Source organism: Pristiophorus japonicus, unplaced genomic scaffold (assembly GCF_044704955.1).
Source record: "Pristiophorus japonicus isolate sPriJap1 unplaced genomic scaffold, sPriJap1.hap1 HAP1_SCAFFOLD_339, whole genome shotgun sequence".
Lineage (NCBI taxonomy): Eukaryota > Metazoa > Chordata > Chondrichthyes > Pristiophoridae > Pristiophorus > Pristiophorus japonicus.
The window spans coordinates 448899-467595 of record NW_027253205.1 but is presented as its reverse complement, the minus strand read 5'-3'; the positions used below and the strand labels follow the sequence as shown (position 1 = coordinate 467595).

The 18697-nt window shown below is 56.9% G+C and overlaps 1 protein-coding gene across 1 annotated transcript in view; it reads right to left on the bottom strand.

The window, feature by feature from the left end:
* The window catches only part of LOC139250041 (sarcoplasmic/endoplasmic reticulum calcium ATPase 2-like), a 116167-nt gene that overhangs the window by 24328 nt on the left and 73142 nt on the right, over positions 1-18697 (bottom strand). The window contains exons 9-12 of the mRNA XM_070872605.1: positions 12181-12269; positions 10313-10415; positions 5490-5621; positions 583-708 (exon numbers count right to left, since the gene is read on the bottom strand). Coding sequence (XP_070728706.1) covers positions 583-708; positions 5490-5621; positions 10313-10415; positions 12181-12269 — 450 coding nt within the window. The remainder of the gene's footprint in view (positions 1-582; positions 709-5489; positions 5622-10312; positions 10416-12180; positions 12270-18697) is intronic.

Genomic DNA, 18697 nt, shown 5'->3' with positions numbered 1-18697 from the left:
GTACAGGGAGAGAGGGGGGGCGAGAGAGCAGTCAGTACAGGGAGAGAGAGGGGGGGCGAGAGAGCAGTCAGTACAGGGAGAGAGAGGGGGGGCGAGAGAGCAGTCAGTACAGGGAGAGAGAGGGGGCGAGAGAACAGAATCAGTACAGGGAGAGAGAGGGGGGGCGAGAGAGCAGTCAGTACAGGGAGAGGGAGGGAGGGGGGAGGGCGGAGGGACGAGGAGGGAGGGAGGGCGGAGGGACGAGGAGGGAGGGAGGGCGGAGGGACGAGGAGGGAGGGAGGGCGGAGGGACGAGGAGGGAGGGAGGGCGGAGGGACGAGGAGGGAGGGAGGGCGGAGGGACGAGGAGGGAGGGAGGGCGGAGGGACGAGGAGGGAGGGAGGGCGGAGGGACGAGGAGGGAGGGAGGGCGGAGGGACGAGGAGGGAGGGAGGGCGGAGGGACGAGGAGGGAGGGAGGGCGGAGGGACGAGGAGGGAGGGAGGGCGGAGGGACGAGGAGGGAGGGAGGGCGGAGGGCGGAGGAGGGAGGGAGGGAGGGACGAGGAGGGAGGGAGGGAGGGAGGAGCGGGCGGGAGGGAGCAAACCTTGACAAACATCTTGGCTCCTGCCGATGTTCGGGTGGGCTTGTTGGGAGAGCAGAGCACCGACATGGATTTGCGGTCCCGGGAGAACTCCAATGTCACTTCTTTCTTCATCAGCTGCTTGATGACCTGCGGAGGGGAGAAACGACAGGGACATGAAGCGGGCCAAAGAGGGGAGCCCCTCGCGACTGTTCCGCCATTCAATCAGATCATCTCGATCTTAACTCCACCGACCCGCCTTGTCACCATATCCCTTCATACCCTTACCCAACAAAAATCAACCAATCTCGGATTTGAAATGTTCAATTGTCTCCCAACCACAAGAGCTTTTTGGGGGAGAGAGTTCCAGATTCCCACTGCCCCTTAGTGAGAAGCGCTTCCTAACACCACCCCTGAACGGCCTGGCCCTAATTTTAAGGTTCTGCCCCCTTGTTCTGGACTCCCCCCACCACCAGAGGGAACAGTCTCTTTCGATCTACCCTATCCAAACTTTCAATCATCTCAAATACCTCGATTACATCGCCCCTTCACCTTCTGGACTTGAGGGAATACAAGTCTCGTTTGTGCAAACCTGACCTCATTTATTAACCCTTGGAGCCCTGGTATAATTCTGGTGAATCTGCGTTGCACCCCCTCCAAAATAAATAGATCCTTTGAGGTGCCCAGACCTGAACGTAGTTATTCCAGATGAGGTCGGACCAGATCTCTCCACAGCTGTAACAGGAAAAGAGTGTTCGAAGACCAGGCCCTCAAATCCACCAAGCAGCTCATGGTCTGCAGGGCTGTAGTGATACCCGCCCTCCTGTATGGCTCAGAGACATGGACCAGGTGCAGTGGACACCTCAAGTCGCTGGAGAAATACCACCAACGATGTCTCCGCAAGATCCTGCAAATCCCCCGGGAGGACAGACGCACCAACGTTAGCGTCCTCGACCAGGCCCAACATCCCCAGCATCGAAGCACTGACCACACTCGATCAGCTCCGCTGGGCAGGGCCACATTGTCTGCATGCCCCAGACACGAGACTCCCCAAAGCAAGCGCTTTACTCTGAACTCCTTCACAGCAAACGAGCCAAAGGTGGGCAGAGGAAACGTTACAAGGACACCCTCAAAGCCTCCCTGATAAAGTGCAACATCCCCACCGACACCTGGGAGTCCCTGGGCCAAAGACCAGTCCCGCCCGGAGTGGAGGAAGTGCATCCGGGAGGGCGCTGAGCACCTCGAGTCTCGTCGCCGAGAGCGTGCAGAAACCAAGCGCAGGCAGCGGAAGGAGCGTGCGGCAAACCAGTCCCACCCTCCCCTTCCCTCAACGTCTGTCTGTCCCTCCTGTGACAGGGACTGTGGTTCTCGTATTGGACTGTTCAGCCACCCAAGGACTCATTTTTAGAGTGAAAGCAAGTCTTCCTCTATTCCGAGGGACTGCCTATGATGATGATGGATTTGAGTAGAAGAGTAAAGACGTCTTACTGCAATTATACAGGGCCCTGGTGAGACCACACCTGGAGTATTGTGCGCAGTTTTGGTCTCCTTACGTAAGGAAGGATATACTTGTCATAGAGGGAGTGCAGCGAAGGTTCACCAGACTGATTCCTGGGATGGGCGGATTGTCCTATGGAGGAGAGATTGAGTAGATGAGGCCTGTATTCTCTCGAGTTTAGAAGATTGAGAGGTGATCTCATTGAAACATACAACATGCTTTCAGGGCTCGACAGAGTAAACGCAGGGAGGATGTTTCCCCCGGGCTAGGGAGCCGAGAACCAGGGGTCATCGTCTCAGGATATTTAGGACTGAGATGAGGAGGAATTTCTTCACTCGGGAGGGTTGTGAATCTTGAAAATTCTCAACCCCAGCGGGCTGTGGAGGCTCCGTCTTTCAGACAGAGATCACTAGATTTTTGGATATTGAGGGAATCGAGAGATTATGGGGATAGTGCAGTTGAGGTCTATGATCAGCCATGATCTTATTGAATGGTGGAGCAGGCTCGAGGGGCCGAATGGCCTGCTCCTGCTCCTAATTCTTATGTTCTTATTAATTCTCATGTCCGATCCCCCCCACCTCTCCCTCCCTCACTCCCCGATCTACCCCTGTCCGATCTCGCTCACCTCTCACTCACTCCCCGAGCTGCCCCTGTCCGATTCTCCCCCCCGCCAACTCACTCACCGAGCTACCCCTGCCTGATCCCCCCCCCCCGCCCCGCCACCACTACTTCTCCCAGCCATCACTCTCCGAGCTGTACGGAATTGTGAATTGGAAAAATTAACTGGAGACCAAAAAGTCTTTTCAGCCTGGTGTTGGAATTGAAGATGCATCCCGCGGCACACAATGGCTAAAGCAACTTGAGCAGCGTGAACATCAATAACTGATAACGGGCAGTTCCAAACATCTGAAGGCCAAGAATGGCATGTCTGACTCCAACCTTGGGAGAAAATATAAACCAGAAAGACATGCGTGAAGGAGAGGGTTTCGCCATTGGACACCCCGTTTGGTTAAGAGCCCCCATAGGTTAAATGGTCCTGTCCAACACGCTTCCCCACCAGGCCCACCCCTAAAAACACAATTAGTGCTGGAATTCCGATGTCCCGGGTCCGTACGAAGTTTCGACGGACCCGGGAAGGCATCGGAAAAGCAGGTTTTCACCGCGCAATGCGCATGCGCAGAAAACCGGCTTTTCCGAACTGTCAGGTTTCTGGCTTGATTGAGAGCGAGGACATATTTGTACGGGCAAGATTTCCGATATTTACAGATATCTTGCCCTGCAAATGTCCTCAAAAATCTTGCGCCTGAAAAAAAAACGGGTGGATAGCCGACTGTTACAGGCGCAAGTGTTTAAAAATACACACACATTTTAAAATAAAAGTTATAAAAACACATTTTATTCTTAAAAACCCTCCCCCCACTACGGTAAATTTATTTTTAACCATAATTAAAAAAACTTTTTTGAAAAATCAGAAATATATTTTATTTTTATAAGACATAACTAATTTCAATTAATTTTAAATATGTGTGGTCTGTTTTTTTATTATTTTGTGAGATTGCTTTTGTTCCCATTAATAGCACTGAGAACTGGTAGATACACGAGTCTCAGTGCTATTAATGGGAACCTGTGAACTACTCACCTGATTGGCTGAGCAGTCACACCTGACCACGCCTCCTGCACCACCAGGCAAATTCGTAAAAAAAATATCCAGCTTCGGGGGACAATTGCCCGCGGGAAGACCCCCAGGGCCAATAAAAAAAGGAGGTCTAAAGTGCTTTTCAAGGCAGGCAGTGAACGGTTCGTGCCACCAGCTGTCTATCCGATCGGGATCGGTATCAGCTACTTGTCACGGTCGTATGTCTATCCTGACTGTGTTCTGTTTGACTAAATTTGAACATAAGAAATAGGAGCAGGAGTAGGCCATACAGCCCATCGAGCCTGCTCCGCCATTTAATACCATCATGGCTGATCCGATCATGGACTCAGCTCCACTTCCCTGCCCGCCCCCTTATCGGTTAAGAAACTGCCTATCTCTGCCTTAAATTTATTCAATGTCCCGGCTTCCACAGCTCTCTGAGGCAGTGAATTCCACAGATTTACAACCCTCTGAGAGAAGAAATTCCTCCTCATCTCAGTTTTAAATGGGTGGCCCCTTATTCTAAGCCCATGCCCCCTAGTTCTAGTCTCCCCCATCAGTGGAAACATCCTCTCTGCATCCACCTTGTCAAGCCCCCCTCATAATCTTATACGTCTCGATAAGATCACCTCATCATTCTTCTGAATTCCAATGAGTAGAGGCCCAACCTCCTCAACCTTTCCTCATAAGTCAACCCCCTCATCCCCGGAATCAACCGAGTGAACCTTCTCTGAACTGCCTCCAAAGCAAGTATATCCTTTCGTAAATATGGAAACCAAAACTGCACACAGTACTCCAGGTGTGGCCTCACCAATACCCTGTATAACTGTAGCAAGACTTCCCTGCTTTTATACTCCATCACCTTTGCAATAAAGGGGAAGATTTCACTGGCCTTCCTGATCACTTGCTGTACCTGCCTACTATCCTTTTGTGTTTCATGCACAAGTACCCCCAGGTCCCGCTGTACTGCAGCACTTTGCAATCTTTCTCCATTTAAATAATAACTTGCTCTTTGATTTTTTTCTGCCAAAGTGCATGACCTCACACTTTCCAACATTATATTCCGTCTGCCAAATTTTTGCCCACTCACTTAGCCTGTCTATGTCCTTTTGCAGATTTTTTGTGTCCTCCTCAAACATTGCTTTTCCTCCCATCTTTGTATCGTCAGCAAACTTGGCTACGTTACACTCAGTCCCTTCTTCCAAGTCGTTAATATAGATTGTAAATAGTTGGGGTCCCAGCACTGACCCCTGCGGCACCCCACGAGTTTTTAATTGCCAACCCGAGAATGAACCATTTATCCCGACTCTCTGATTTCTGTTCGTTAGCCAATCCTCTATCCGTGCTAATATATTACCCCCGACCCCGTGAACTTTGATCTTGTGTGGTAACCTTTTATGTGGCACCTTGTCAAATGCCTTCTGGAAATCCAAATACACCACATCCACTGGTTCCCCCTTTATCCACCCTGTTCGTTACATCCTCAAACAACTCCAGCAAATTTGTCAAACATGACTTCCCCCTTTCATAAATCCATGCTGACTTCCCTGCTTTTATACTCCATCCCCTTTGCAATAAAGGCCAAGATACCATTGGCCTTCCTGATCACTTGCTGTACCTGCATGCTATCCTTTCATGCACAAGTAACCCCCAGGTCCCGCTGTACTGCGGCACCCTTAATAAAGTGCCTTATAACTCCCAAGACGCTTTGGGTATGTGTGCGTGACGTGCGATGCTAATCTTACAGAGAGCTGCCCTCCACACTGGTCCTCGACCTTTCCTGTCGCTCTCACTCACCGAGCAACAGGCGTTGGCGCGCTCCACTTTGGTCAGCCCCTTCAGGTTGGTGTCGAACACGTTCATTTTCTCCACCAGGCAGCACAGGGCCGTCTCGGTCGCCTCGCCCACCTTCTCGAAAGCTCCTTTCACCTGGCGAGAGGGCGGAGGACAGGTCAGTGACTCGCGCTAAACGCCCGGCCCGCACCGGCGCAGGAACACACACCGACCGAGGCCAATGGTCAAGTACTGTGACCTTTCACCCAGGTCTCGGGCTCCTCTGCTTGACGGGCTCGATGCAGTCAACAACTTGCATTTATATAGTACCTTTGACATAATTGAAACGTCCAAAGGCACTTCACAGGAACGATCAATCAAACTAAATTTGACATTGAGCCACATAAGGAGATATTGGGGCAGGTGACCAAAATCTGTGTCAAGGAGGTAGGTTTTAAGAAGCGTCTTAAAAAGGAGAGCGAGGCGGAGAGGTTTCGGGAGAGAATTCCGGGGGATAGGGCCTGGGCAGCTGAAGGCATGGCCGCTGATGGTGGAGTGATGGAAATCGGGGGCTACGCAAGGAGCGCAGAGATATGCGAAGGTTGTAGTGGCTGGAGGAGGTTAGAGAGATGGGGAGGGCTGTAGGAGGTTAGAGATGGGGAGGGGTGTAGGAGGTTACTGAGATGGGGAGGGGTGTAGGGGCTGGAGGAGGTTACAGAGATAGGGAGGGGTGTAGGGGCTGGAGGAGGTTACAGAGATAGGGAGGGTTTGTAGGGCCTGGAGGAGGTTACAGAGATAGGGAGGGGAGTAGGGGCTGGAGGAGGTTACAGAGATAGGGAGGGGTGTAGGGGCTGGAGGAGGTTACAGAGATAGGGTGGGGTGTAGGGGCTGGAGGAGGTTACAGAGATAGGGAGGGGTGTAGGGGCTGGAGGGGGTTACAGAGATAGGGAGGGGTGTAGGGGCTGGAGGGGGTTACAGAGATAGGGAGGGCTGTAGGAGGTTACAGAGATGGAGAGGGGTGTAGGAGGTTACAGAGATGCGAAGGTTGTAGTGGCTGGAGGGGGTTACAGAGATAGGTAGGGCTGTAGGGGCTGGAGGAGGTTAGAGAGATAGGGAGGGCTGTAGGAGGTTACAGAGATGGGGAGGGCTGTAGGGGCTGGAGGGGGTTACAGAGATAGGTAGGGCTGTAGGGGCTGGAGGAGGTTACAGAGATAGGGAGGGGTGTAGGAGGTTACAGAGATGGGGAGGGGTGTAGGGGCTGGAGGAGGTTACAGAGATAGGGAGGGGTGTAGGGGCTGGAGGGGGTTACAGAGATAGGGAGGGGTGTAGGGGCTGGAGGGGGTTACAGAGATAGGGAGGGGTGTAGGGGCTGGAGAGGTTACAGAGTTAGGGAGGGCTGTAGGGGGTTAGAGAGATAGGGAGGGGTGTAGGGGCTGGAGAGGTTACAGAGATAGGGAGGGGTGTAGGGGCTGGAGGAGGTTACAGAGTTAGGGAGGGCTGTAGGGGCTGGAGGAGGTTACAGAGATAGGGAGGGTTGTAGGGGCTGGAGGAGGTTAGAGAGATAGGGAGGGGTGTAGGGGCTGGAGGAGGTTACAGAGATAGGGAGGGGCAAGGCCCCAGAGAGATTTGACTACGAGGGGGTGAATTTTAAAATGGAGGTGTTACTTAACTGGGAGCCAGCGAAGGTCAGCGAGCACAGGTATGACGGGTGAGCGGGACTTGGTGCGAGTTAGGATATGGGCAGCAGAGTTAAGGCGAAGTTGAGGTTTATGGAGGGCTCCTTTCCCCGATGAAGCATCATAAGACAGCGTCGAGCTTCTCCATCAAGACACACGTCACTGAGCAGAGACACATCGGCCTGGAAATCCCAGGCTCCCCGGGTCGGTACGGAGTGTGTAAGAACCCAGAAAGGCATTGGAAAATCCGGTTTTCAGCGCACAATGTACATGCACTGGAACCTGCCTTTTCCAATCTGACAAGCTGGAGCTGGACAGATCTCGCACGTATTGGGAGTGAGGACATTTGCACAGGCAAGATTGCGGGAGTTACCCATATCTTGCCCGGCAGATGTCCTCAAAAATCTTGCACCAGATAAAAGCAGGCGCATAGCCAACTGTTACAGGCGCAAGTGTTCTAAAACACAAAAAGACGATAAAATTAAATTATAAACACATGTTTTATTGTTAAAAACCCTCCCCACTACAGTAAGTTTATTTTTAACCATCATTTTAAAGACTTTACAAATCAGGATAATATTTTATTTTTAGAAAACATTAGTGTCGCAGTTGTGTGAGGCGGACTGGGTGCTCTTTGCCTTCATAGCGAGGGGATTTGAGTACAGGGGCAGGGAGGTGTTGCTACAGTTGTACAGGGCCTTGGTGAGGCCACACCTGGAGTATTGTGTACAGTTTTTGTCTCCTAATCTGAGGAAGGACATTCTTGCTATTGAGGGAGTGCAGCGAACATTCATCAGACTGATTCCCGGGATGGCGGGACTGACCTATCAAGAAAGACTGGATCAACTGGGCTTGTATTCACTGGAGTTCAGAAGAATGAGAGGGGACCTCATAGAAACGTTTAAAATTCTGACGGGTTTAGACAGGTTCGATGCAGGAAGAATGTTCCCGATGTTGGGGAAGTCCAGAACCAGGAGTCACAGTCTGAGGATAAGGGGTAAGCCATTTAGGACCAAGATGAGGAGAAACTTCTTCACCCAGAGAGTGGTGAACCTGTGGAATTCTCTACCATAGAAAGTAGTTGAGGCCAATTCACTAAATATATTCAAAAGGGAGTTAGATGAAGTCCTTACTACTCGGGGATCAAGGATTATGGCGAGAAAGCAGGAAGGGGGTACTGAAGTTTCATGTTCAGCCATGAACTCATTGAATGGTGGTGCAGGCTAGAAGGGCTGAATGGCCTGCTCCTGCACCTATTTTCTATGTTTCTATGTTTCCGTCATTGTTCATAGGGCATTGATGCGGAGATTCAACACCGCCTCCAGTGCGCCAGTGCAGCCTTCGGCCGCCTGAGGAAAAGAGTGTTTGAAGACCAGGCCCTCAAATCCACCACCCAGCTCACGGTCTACAGGGCTGTAGTGATACCCGCCCTCCTGTATGGCTCAGAGACATGGACCATGTACAGCAGACACCTCAAGTCACTGGAGAAATACCACCAACGATGTCTCCGCAAGATCCTGCAAATCCCCCGGGAGGACAGACGCACCAACGTTAGCGTCCTGGACCAGGCCCAACATCCCCAGCATCGAAGCACTGACCACACTCGACCAGCTCCGCTGGGCAGGGCCACATTGTCCGCATGGCCCCCAGACACGAGGTTCCCTAAGCAATTGCTCTACTCGGAACTCCTTCACGGTAAACGAGCCAAAGGTGGGCAGAGGAAACGTTACAAGGGACACACCCTCAAAGCCTCCCCGATAAAGTGCAACATCCCCACCCACACCTGGGAGTCCCTGGGCCAAAGACTGCCCTCGGTGGAGAAAGTGCATCCGGAAGGGCGCTGAGCACCTCGAGTCTCGTCGCTGCGAATGTGAAGCGGTCAGGTGCAGGCAGCGGAAGGAGCGTGTGGCAAACCAGTCCCACCCTCCCTTTCCCTCAACGACTATCTGTCCCACTCGTGACGGGGACTGCGGCTCTCGCATTGGACTGTTCAGTCACCCAAGATGGAAGCAAGTCTTCCTCGATTCCGAGGGACTGCCTATGATGATGGATAATATGTAACCTTCGGGGCTGTTGACCAAGGGCCGTGTGCTTCTTTGTCGGCCGGCGTGGACACGATGGGCCGAAATGGCCTCCCTTCTGCGCTTGTAAATCTCTATGTTTCTATAATAACTTTAATTTCAATTAATTTTAAATGTGTGGTCTGTTTTTTTGAGTTTTTATTATTGCGTGTTAGGTTTTGTTCCCATTAATAGCACTGAGAACTCGTAGATACGCAGAAACAAGTGGAATGCTTTGACCTGACTGGCTGAGCACTCTCACGTGACTGCACCTTCTGCGCGGGAACCTGGAGGACGGAAGCGCGCTCCGCAGCACGGGAAGAGAAGGCCCCCCCCCTCACCACCCACCCCCGACCGGAATCCCTTCATCCTTCATAGGCAGTCCCTCGGAATCGAGGAAGACTTGCTTCCACTCCCAAAGTGAGTTCTTTGATGGCTGAACAGTCCGATACGGGAGCCACAGACCCTGTCACAGGTGGGACAGACAGACGTTGAGGGAAGGGGAGGGTGGGACTGGTTTGCCGCATGCTCCTTCCGCTGCCTGCGCTTGGTCTCTGCACGCTCTCGGCGACGAGACTCGAGGTGCTCAGCGCCCTCCCGGATGCACTTCCTCCACTCCGGGCGGGACTGGTCTTTGGGCCCAGGGACTCCCAGGTGTCGGTGGGGGATGTTGCACTTTACCAGGGGAGGCTTCGAGGGTGGTCCCTTGCAACGTTTCCGCTGCCCACCTTTGGCTCGTTTACCGTGAAGGAGTTCCGAGTAGAGCAATTGCTTAGGGAGTCTCGTGTCTGGCATGCGAACAATGTGGCCCCGCCCAGCGAAGCTGATCGAGGGCACTGATGTTGGTGCGCCTGTCCTCCCAGGGGATTTGCAGGACCTTGCGGAGACATCGTATTCTCCACCGGAATCCCGCGCTCCTCCGGGACCGCAAGGTACTTGCGTAAAAATTCTCCAGTCGGGGGGCAATTGCCCGCGGGAAGACCTCGAGGGGGAATTTCCGAGCCATGGATAGAGAGCGCGGCAGAGCGTTGGAGCGAGCCAGAGCTGGGCACGAGCCGGCGACTCCCAGGGTCTGCGGGAGAGGGGACACTGCCCCGTCACGAACTCTCACCTCGTTATAATCCAGCGAGGAATCGTTACACAGAGCGCAGATCGTAGCCAGCTCCACCAGGCCATCATACTGCCCGCAGCGAACCACACGCCCATTTTTCAATCTGTTCATGCAACAACAACAGCAAGCAGTTAGCACAGGAGAGGCAGCGACAAGCCTGGTGATGTTGGGGGGTTCAGGGTGGAAGTGCGTGGAGCCTTTGGAGTACAGAGACTTCCACGAGGAACCTCTTCAAACCCCATCCCGGGCCCAACTCACAATCGTCAATCTGCTCCGATTCCATTCCCCCGCTCCCAACCCCACAACCTGTTAATCCCCTCCCACAGCCCATGGACACTTTCCCCCATCACCCTCTACCCATATACGGTAGACACCTCAAGTCGCTGGAGAAATACCACCAACGATGTCTCCGCAAGATGCTGAAAATCCCCCGGGAGGACAGACGCACCAACGTTAGCGTCCTCGCCCAGGCCCAACATCGAAGCACTGACCACACTCGACCAGCTCCGCTGGGCGGGGCCACATTGTCCACATGCCCCCGACACGAGACTCCCCAAAGCAAGCGCTCTACTCGGAACTCCTTCATGGCAAACGAGCCAAAGGTGGGCAGAGGAAACGTTACAGGGACACACCCTCAAAGCCTCCCTGATAAAGTGCAACATCCCCACCGACACCTGGGAGTCCCTGGGCCAAAGACCAGTCCGCCCGGAGTGGAGGAAGTGCATCCGGGAGGGCGCTGAGCACCTCGAGTCTCGTCGCCAAGAGCGTGCAGAGACCAAGCGCAGGCAGCGGAAGGAGCGTGCGGCAAACCAGTCCCACCCTCCCCTTCCCTCAACGTCTATCTGTCCCACCCTCCCCTTCCCTCAACGTCTATCTGTCCCACCTGTGACAGGGACTGTGGTTCCCCGTATTGGGACTGTTCAGCCACCTAAGGACTGTTAGAGTGGAAGCAAGTCTTCCTCGATTCCGAGGGACTGCCTATGGTGATGACACTCTTCCCCCATCACAGACTCTACCCACCCATTTAATCTCCTCCGACACCAGCGAGTCCACACTGGGGAGAGACCGTTCACCTGCTGTGTGTGTGTGTGTGTGGTAAGGGATTCAGTCTCTCATCCAACCTGCTGAGACACCAGCGAGTTCACAAGTGACTGCAGGGTTTGGATCCTGCTGTTATTCACAGCCTCGCAGTGCGGGCTGGCCTCTGGGCCCTCGCCTCTTCTGGGGCCCCGTGTAATAACAAAGGCGCAGTCGAATGTCATGGGAAAAGGGAATGGATCTGGTCAGCCTTGCTCTATGGATAGTAGGAGCATGTGCGCGCACTGGGTCCGTGCAGCAGAGCTGGTCTCCAGTCGTCTTGGTTAATCCTCACCACTGGACCAAGACCTCGCTCTGTCAAGCCCGTGTGGTGGCTGGTGTGCAACGGTCACCTCACGTTAAAAAAAAAATCCATGCACAGGCATCTTCTACCCTTCAGGATGTGGTTCGGGACCGAGAATATCAGGCCCCTCATTGAAACATCTGTGAACTCATCCCTTTTTGGTCATCCTCGATACGAGGGACTGCCTAATACTATTACACTAATACAGCCCATGTACACTCACTCGTATTCGAAACCTCGCACCCCAGCGACGGACCTATAGCTGCTAATACTTCACCACAGTGCAGCTCCAAACACTCACTCACTCAATTTTGGAAGGACAAAATCGAAAACGACGTGAAATGTTTTTCTCCAGTTTGAGTGAGTGCCAGAGAAAGCTATTGCCCACCTCCCATTCTTACTGTTAAGACGGCGACACTGGATACGTTTTACCCCCACCCCGCCCCCCCCACCCACTCGCTATTAGTGAGGGGGTTGATTTACTCACACTTCACCCTCTGGTGCGTAGGTGGATCCGGTGATAGTGAACTCGTTCAGCGTGCTGCGATCTCCCTCCAACTTATCCACAATGAACATCTGGAAACAGCAGAAACACCACTGGTTATCGGGGGTCATTGCTCACAGGGATGAAGGACAGGTAGCAGCCCCTATTACTCCAGGGTCAGTGATCAGGAGCAGGAACCCTGGCTGATTTCCTCTCTCTCTCTAACCCAGGGGTCACTGGGCAGTGATCAGGAGCAGGAACCCTGGCTGATTTCCCCTCTCTCTCTAACCCAGGGGTCACTGGGCAGTGATCAGGAGCAGGAACCCTGGCTGATTTCCCCTCTCTCTCTAACCCAGGGGTCACTGGACAGTGATCAGGAGCAGGAACCCTGGCTGATTTCCCCTCTCTCTAACCCAGGGGTCACTGGGCAGTGATCAGGAGCAGGAACCCCGGCTGATTTCCCCTCTCTCTAACCCAGGGGTCACTGGGCAGTGATCAGGAGCAGGAACCCCGGCTGACTTCCCCTCTCTAACCCAGGGGTCACTGGACAGTGATCAGGAGCAGGAACCCTGGCTGATTTCCCCTCTCTCGAACCCAGGGGCCACTGGGCAGTGATCAGGAGCAGGAACCCTGGCTGATTTCCCCTCTCTCGAACCCAGGGGTCACTGGGCAGGGATCAGGAGCAGGAACCCTGGCTGATTTCCCCTCTCTCTCTAACCCAGGGGTCACTGGGCAGTGATCAGGAGCAGGAACCCTGGCTGATTTCCCCTCTCTCTCTCTCTAACCCAGGGGTCACTGGGCAGTGATCAGGAGCAGGAACCCTGGCTGATTTCCTCTCTCTCTCTAACCCAGGGGTCACTGGGCAGTGATCAGGAGCAGGAACCCTGGCTGATTTCCCCTCTCTCTCTAACCCAGGGGTCACTGGGCAGTGATCAGGAGCAGGAACCCTGGCTGATTTCCCCTCTCTCTCTCTCTAACCCAGGGGTCACTGGGCAGTGATCAGGAGCAGGAACCCTGGCTGATTTCCCCTCTCTCTCTCTCTAACCCAGGGGTCACTGGGCAGTGATCAGGAGCAGGAACCCTGGCTGATTTCCTCTCTCTCTCTAACCCAGGGGTCACTGGGCAGTGATCAGGAGCAGGAACCCTGGCTGATTTCCCCCTCTCTCTCTAACCCAGGGGTCACTGGGCAGTGATCAGGAGCAGGAACCCTGGCTGATTTCTCCTCTCTCTCTAACCCAGGGGTCACTGGGCAGTGATCAGGAGCAGGAACCCTGGCTGATTTCCCCTCTCTCTCTAACCCAGGGGTCACTGGACAGTGATCAGGAGCAGGAACCCTGGCTGATTTCCCCTCTCTCTAACCCAGGGGTCACTGGGCAGTGATCAGGAGCAGGAACCCCGGCTGATTTCCCCTCTCTCTAACCCAGGGGTCACTGGGCAGTGATCAGGAGCAGGAACCCCGGCTGACTTCCCCTCTCTAACCCAGGGGTCACTGGACAGTGATCAGGAGCAGGAACCCTGGCTGATTTCCCCTCTCTCTCTCTCTAACCCAGGGGTCACTGGGCAGTGATCAGGAGCAGGAACCCTGGCTGATTTCCTCTCTCTCTCTAACCCAGGGGTCACTGGGCAGTGATCAGGAGCAGGAACCCTGGCTGATTTCCCCTCTCTCTCTAACCCAGGGGTCACTGGGCAGTGATCAGGAGCAGGAACCCTGGCTGATTTCCCCTCTCTCTCTCTCTAACCCAGGGGTCACTGGGCAGTGATCAGGAGCAGGAACCCTGGCTGATTTCCCCTCTCTCTCTCTCTAACCCAGGGGTCACTGGGCAGTGATCAGGAGCAGGAACCCTGGCTGATTTCCTCTCTCTCTCTAACCCAGGGGTCACTGGGCAGTGATCAGGAGCAGGAACCCTGGCTGATTTCCCCCTCTCTCTCTAACCCAGGGGTCACTGGGCAGTGATCAGGAGCAGGAACCCTGGCTGATTTCTCCTCTCTCTCTAACCCAGGGGTCACTGGGCAGTGATAAGGAGCAGGAACCCTGGCTGATTTCCCCTCTCTCTCTCTCTAACCCAGGGGTCACTGGGCAGTGATCAGGAGCAGGAACCCCGGCTGATTTCCCCTCTCTCTCTCTCTAACCCAGGGGTCACTGGACAGTGATCAGGAGCAGGAACCCTGGCTGACTTCCCCTCTCTAACCCAGGGGTCACTGGACAGTGATCAGGAGCAGGAACCCTGGCTGATTTCCCCTCTCTCGAACCCAGGGGCCACTGGGCAGTGATCAGGAGCAGGAACCCTGGCTGATTTCCCCCTCTCTCTAACCCAGGGGTCACTGGGCAGGGATCAGGAGCAGGAACCCTGGCTGATTTCCCCTCTCTCTCTAACCCAGGGGTCACTGGGCAGTGACAAGAACATGTAACGGATCACAGGCCAGGGATGGAGCCTGGGCATTTCCTGCACCGTTTGTGGCGCTCAATGATTGGTGCTGGAAAGCAAGTGTGGACATTCAGTGGCCATTCCACCCCCCCCCTCCCGCTTCCCGGGATAAGTACCCTTCTGACACTCGCTGTCTGAAGAATGGGGAGGCTCGCGGTGAGCTGGCATTGGCAGTGGATATCTGTGGGACCCAGGCCACAGGAAGGCGCAGAGAGGGAGGGAGGGGGGAGACGGAGACGGAGACGGAGAGGGCCATGACGGCCATGACGGAGAAGGAGGAGGAGGAGGAGGAGGAGGAGGAGACGGCCATGACGGAGAAGGAGGAGGAGGAGACGGCCATGACGGAGAAGGAGGAGGAGGAGACGGCCATGACGGAGAAGGAGGAGGAGGAGACGGCCATGACGGAGAAGGAGGAGGAGGAGGAGACGGCCATGACGGAGAAGGAGGAGGAGGAGGAGGAGGAGACGACGGCCATGACGGAGGAGGAGGAGACGACGGCCATGACGGAGGAGGAGGAGGAGGAGGCGACGGCCATGACGGAGGAGGAGGAGGAGGAGGCGACGGCCATGACGGAGGAGGAGGAGGAGGAGGCGACGGCCATGACGGAGGAGGAGGAGGAGGAGGAGGCGACGGCCATGACGGAGGAGGAGGAGGAGGAGGAGGCGACGGCCATGACGGAGGAGGAGGAGGAGGAGGAGGCGACGGCCATGACGGAGGAGGAGGAGGAGGAGGAGGCGACGGCCATGACGGAGGAGGAGGAGGAGGAGGAGGCTTCGGCCATGACGGAGGAGGAGGAGGAGGAGGCGACGGCCATGACTGAGGAGGAGGAGGAGGAGGCGACGGCCATGACTGAGGAGGAGGAGGAGGAGGAGGAGGCGACGGCCATGACTGAGGAGGAGGAGGAGGAGGCGACGGCCATGACGGAGGAGGAGGAGGAGGAGGCGACGGCCATGACGGAGGAGGAGGAGGAGGAGGAGGAGGAGGAGAAGGAGGAGACGGCCATGGCGGAGGAGGAGGAGGAGGAGGAGGAGACGGCCATGGCGGAGGAGGAGGAGGAGACGGCCATGGAGGAGGAGGAGGAGACGGCCATGGCGGAGGAGGAGGAGGAGACGGCCATGGCGGAGGAGGAGGAGGAGACGGCCATGGCGGAGGAGGAGGAGGAGGAGGAGACGGCCATGGCGGAGGAGGAGGAGGAGGAGACGGCCATGGCGGAGGAGGAGGAGGAGGAGGACGGCCATGGCGGAGGAGGAGGAGGAGGAGGAGGCCATGGCGGAGGAGGAGGAGGAGGAGGAGGAGACGGCCATGGCGGAGGAGGAGGAGGAGGAGACGGCCATGGCGGAGGAGGAGGAGGAGGAGACGGCCATGGCGGAGGAGGAGGAGGAGGAGACGGCCATGGCGGAGGAGGAGGAGGAGGAGACGGCCATGGCGGAGGAGGAGGAGGAGGAGGAGGAGACGGCCATGGCGGAGGAGGAGGAGGAGGAGGAGGAGACGGCCATGGCGGAGGAGGAGGAGGAGGAGGAGACGGCCATGGCGGAGGAGGAGGAGGAGGAGGAGACGGCCATGGCGGAGGAGGAGGAGGAGGAGGAGACGGCCATGGCGGAGGAGGAGGAGGAGGAGACGGCCATGGCGGAGGAGGAGGAGGAGGAGACGGCCATGGCGGAGGAGGAGGAGGAGGAGACGGCCATGGCGGAGGAGGAGGAGGAGGAGACGGCCATGGCGGAGGAGGAGGAGGAGGAGACGGCCATGGCGGAGGAGGAGGAGGAGGAGACGGCCATGGCGGAGGAGGAGGAGGAGGAGGAGACGGCCATGGCGGAGGAGGAGGAGGAGGAGGAGACGGCCATGACGGAGGAGGAGGAGGAGGAGACGGCCATGGCGGAGGAGGAGGAGGAGGAGGAGACGGCCATGGCGGAGGAGGAGGAGGAGGAGGAGACGGCCATGACGGAGGAGGAGGAGGAGGAGGAGACGGCCATGACGGAGGAGGAGGAGGAGACGGCCATGACGGAGGAGGAGGAGGAGGAGGAGACGGCCATGACGGAGGAGGAGGAGGAGGAGGAGGAGACGGCCATGACGGAGGAGGAGGAGGAGGAGGAGGAGACGGCCATGACGGAGGAGGAGGAGGAGGAGACGGCCATGGCGGAGGAGGAGGAGGAGACGGCCATGGCGGAGGAGGAGGAGGAGGAGGAGACGGCCATGACGGAGGAGGAGGAGGAGGAGGAGACGGCCATGACGGAGGAGGAGGAGACGGCCATGACGGAGGAGGAGGAGGAGACGGCCATGACGGAGGAGACGGCCATGACGGAGGAGGAGGAGGAGACGGCCATGACGGAGGAGGAGGAGACGGCCATGACGGAGGAGGAGGAGGAGGAGGAGGAGACGGCCATGACGGAGGAGGAGGAGGAGGAGGAGGAGACGGCCATGACGGAGGAGGAGGAGGAGGAGGAGGAGACGGCCATGACGGAGGAGGAGGAGGAGGAGGAGGAGACGGCCATGACGGAGGAGGAGGAGGAGGAGGAGGAGACGGCCATGACGGAGGAGGAGGAGGAGGAGGAGGAGACGGCCATGACGGAGGAGGAGGAGGAGGAGGAGGAGACGGCCATGACGGAGGAGGAGGAGGAGGAGGAGGAGACGGCCATGACGGAGGAGGAGGAGGAGGAGGAGGAGACGGCCATGACGGAGGAGGAGGAGGAGGAGGAGGAGACGGCCATGACGGAGGAGGAGGAGGAGGAGGAGGAGACGGCCATGACGGAGGAGGAGGAGGAGGAGACGGCCATGACGGAGGAGGAGGAGGAGGAGACGGCCATGACGGAGGAGGAGGAGGAGGAGGAGACGGCCATGACGGAGGAGGAGGAGGAGGAGGGAGACGGCCATGACGGAGGAGGAGGAGGAGGAGGAGACGGCCATGACGGAGGAGGAGGAGGAGGAGGAGGAGACGGCCATGACGGAGGAGGAGGAGGAGGAGGAGGAGACGGCCATGACGGAGGAGGAGGAGGAGGAGGAGGAGACGGCCATGACGGAGGAGGAGGAGGAGGAGGAGGAGACGGCCATGACGGAGGAGGAGGAGGAGGAGGAGGAGACGGCCATGACGGAGGAGGAGGAGGAGGAGGAGGAGACGGCCATGACGGAGGAGGAGGAGGAGGAGGAGGAGACGGCCATGACGGAGGAGGAGGAGGAGGAGGAGGAGACGGCCATGACGGAGGAGGAGGAGGAGGAGGAGGAGACGGCCATGACGGAGGAGGAGGAGGAGGAGGAGGAGACGGCCATGACGGAGGAGGAGGAGGAGGAGGAGGAGACGGCCATGACGGAGGAGGAGGAGGAGGAGGAGGAGACGGCCATGACGGAGGAGGAGGAGGAGGAGGCCAGACGGAGGAGAGAAGGAGGAGGAGACGGCCATGACGGAGGAGGAGGAGGAGGAGGAGGAGGAGACGGCCATGACGGAGGAGGAGGAGGAGGAGGAGGAGACGGCCATGACGGAGGAGGAGGAGGAGGAGGAGGAGACGGCCATGACGGAGGAGGAGGAGGAGGAGGAGGAGACGGCCATGACGGAGGAGGAGGAGGAGGGAGGAGACGGCCATGACGGAGGAGGAGGAGGAGGAGGAGGAGACGGCCATGACGGAGGAGGAGGAGGAGGAGGAGGAGGAGACGGCCATGACGGAGGAGGAGGAGGAGGAGGAGGAGACGGCCATGACGGAGGAGGAGGAGGAGGAGGAGGAGGAGGAGACGGCCATGACGGAGGAGGAGGAGGAGGAGGAGGAGACGGCCATGACGGAGGAGGAGGAGGAGACGGCCATGACGGAGGAGGAGGAGGAGGAGGAGAGGAGGAGACGGCCATGACGGAGGAGGAGGAGGAGGAGGAGGAGGGAGACGGCCATGACGGAGGAGGAGGAGGAGGAGGGGAGACGGCCATGACGGAGGAGGAGGAGGAGGAGGAGACGGCCATGACGGAGGAGGAGGAGGAGGAGGAGACGGCCATGACGGAGGAGGAGGAGGAGGAGGAGGAGGAGACGGCCATGACGGAGGAGGAGGAGGAGGGGAACCGGCCATGGGACGGAGGAGGAGGAGAATCCTACCTCTTCATACCCATTGAGTTCCTCTCT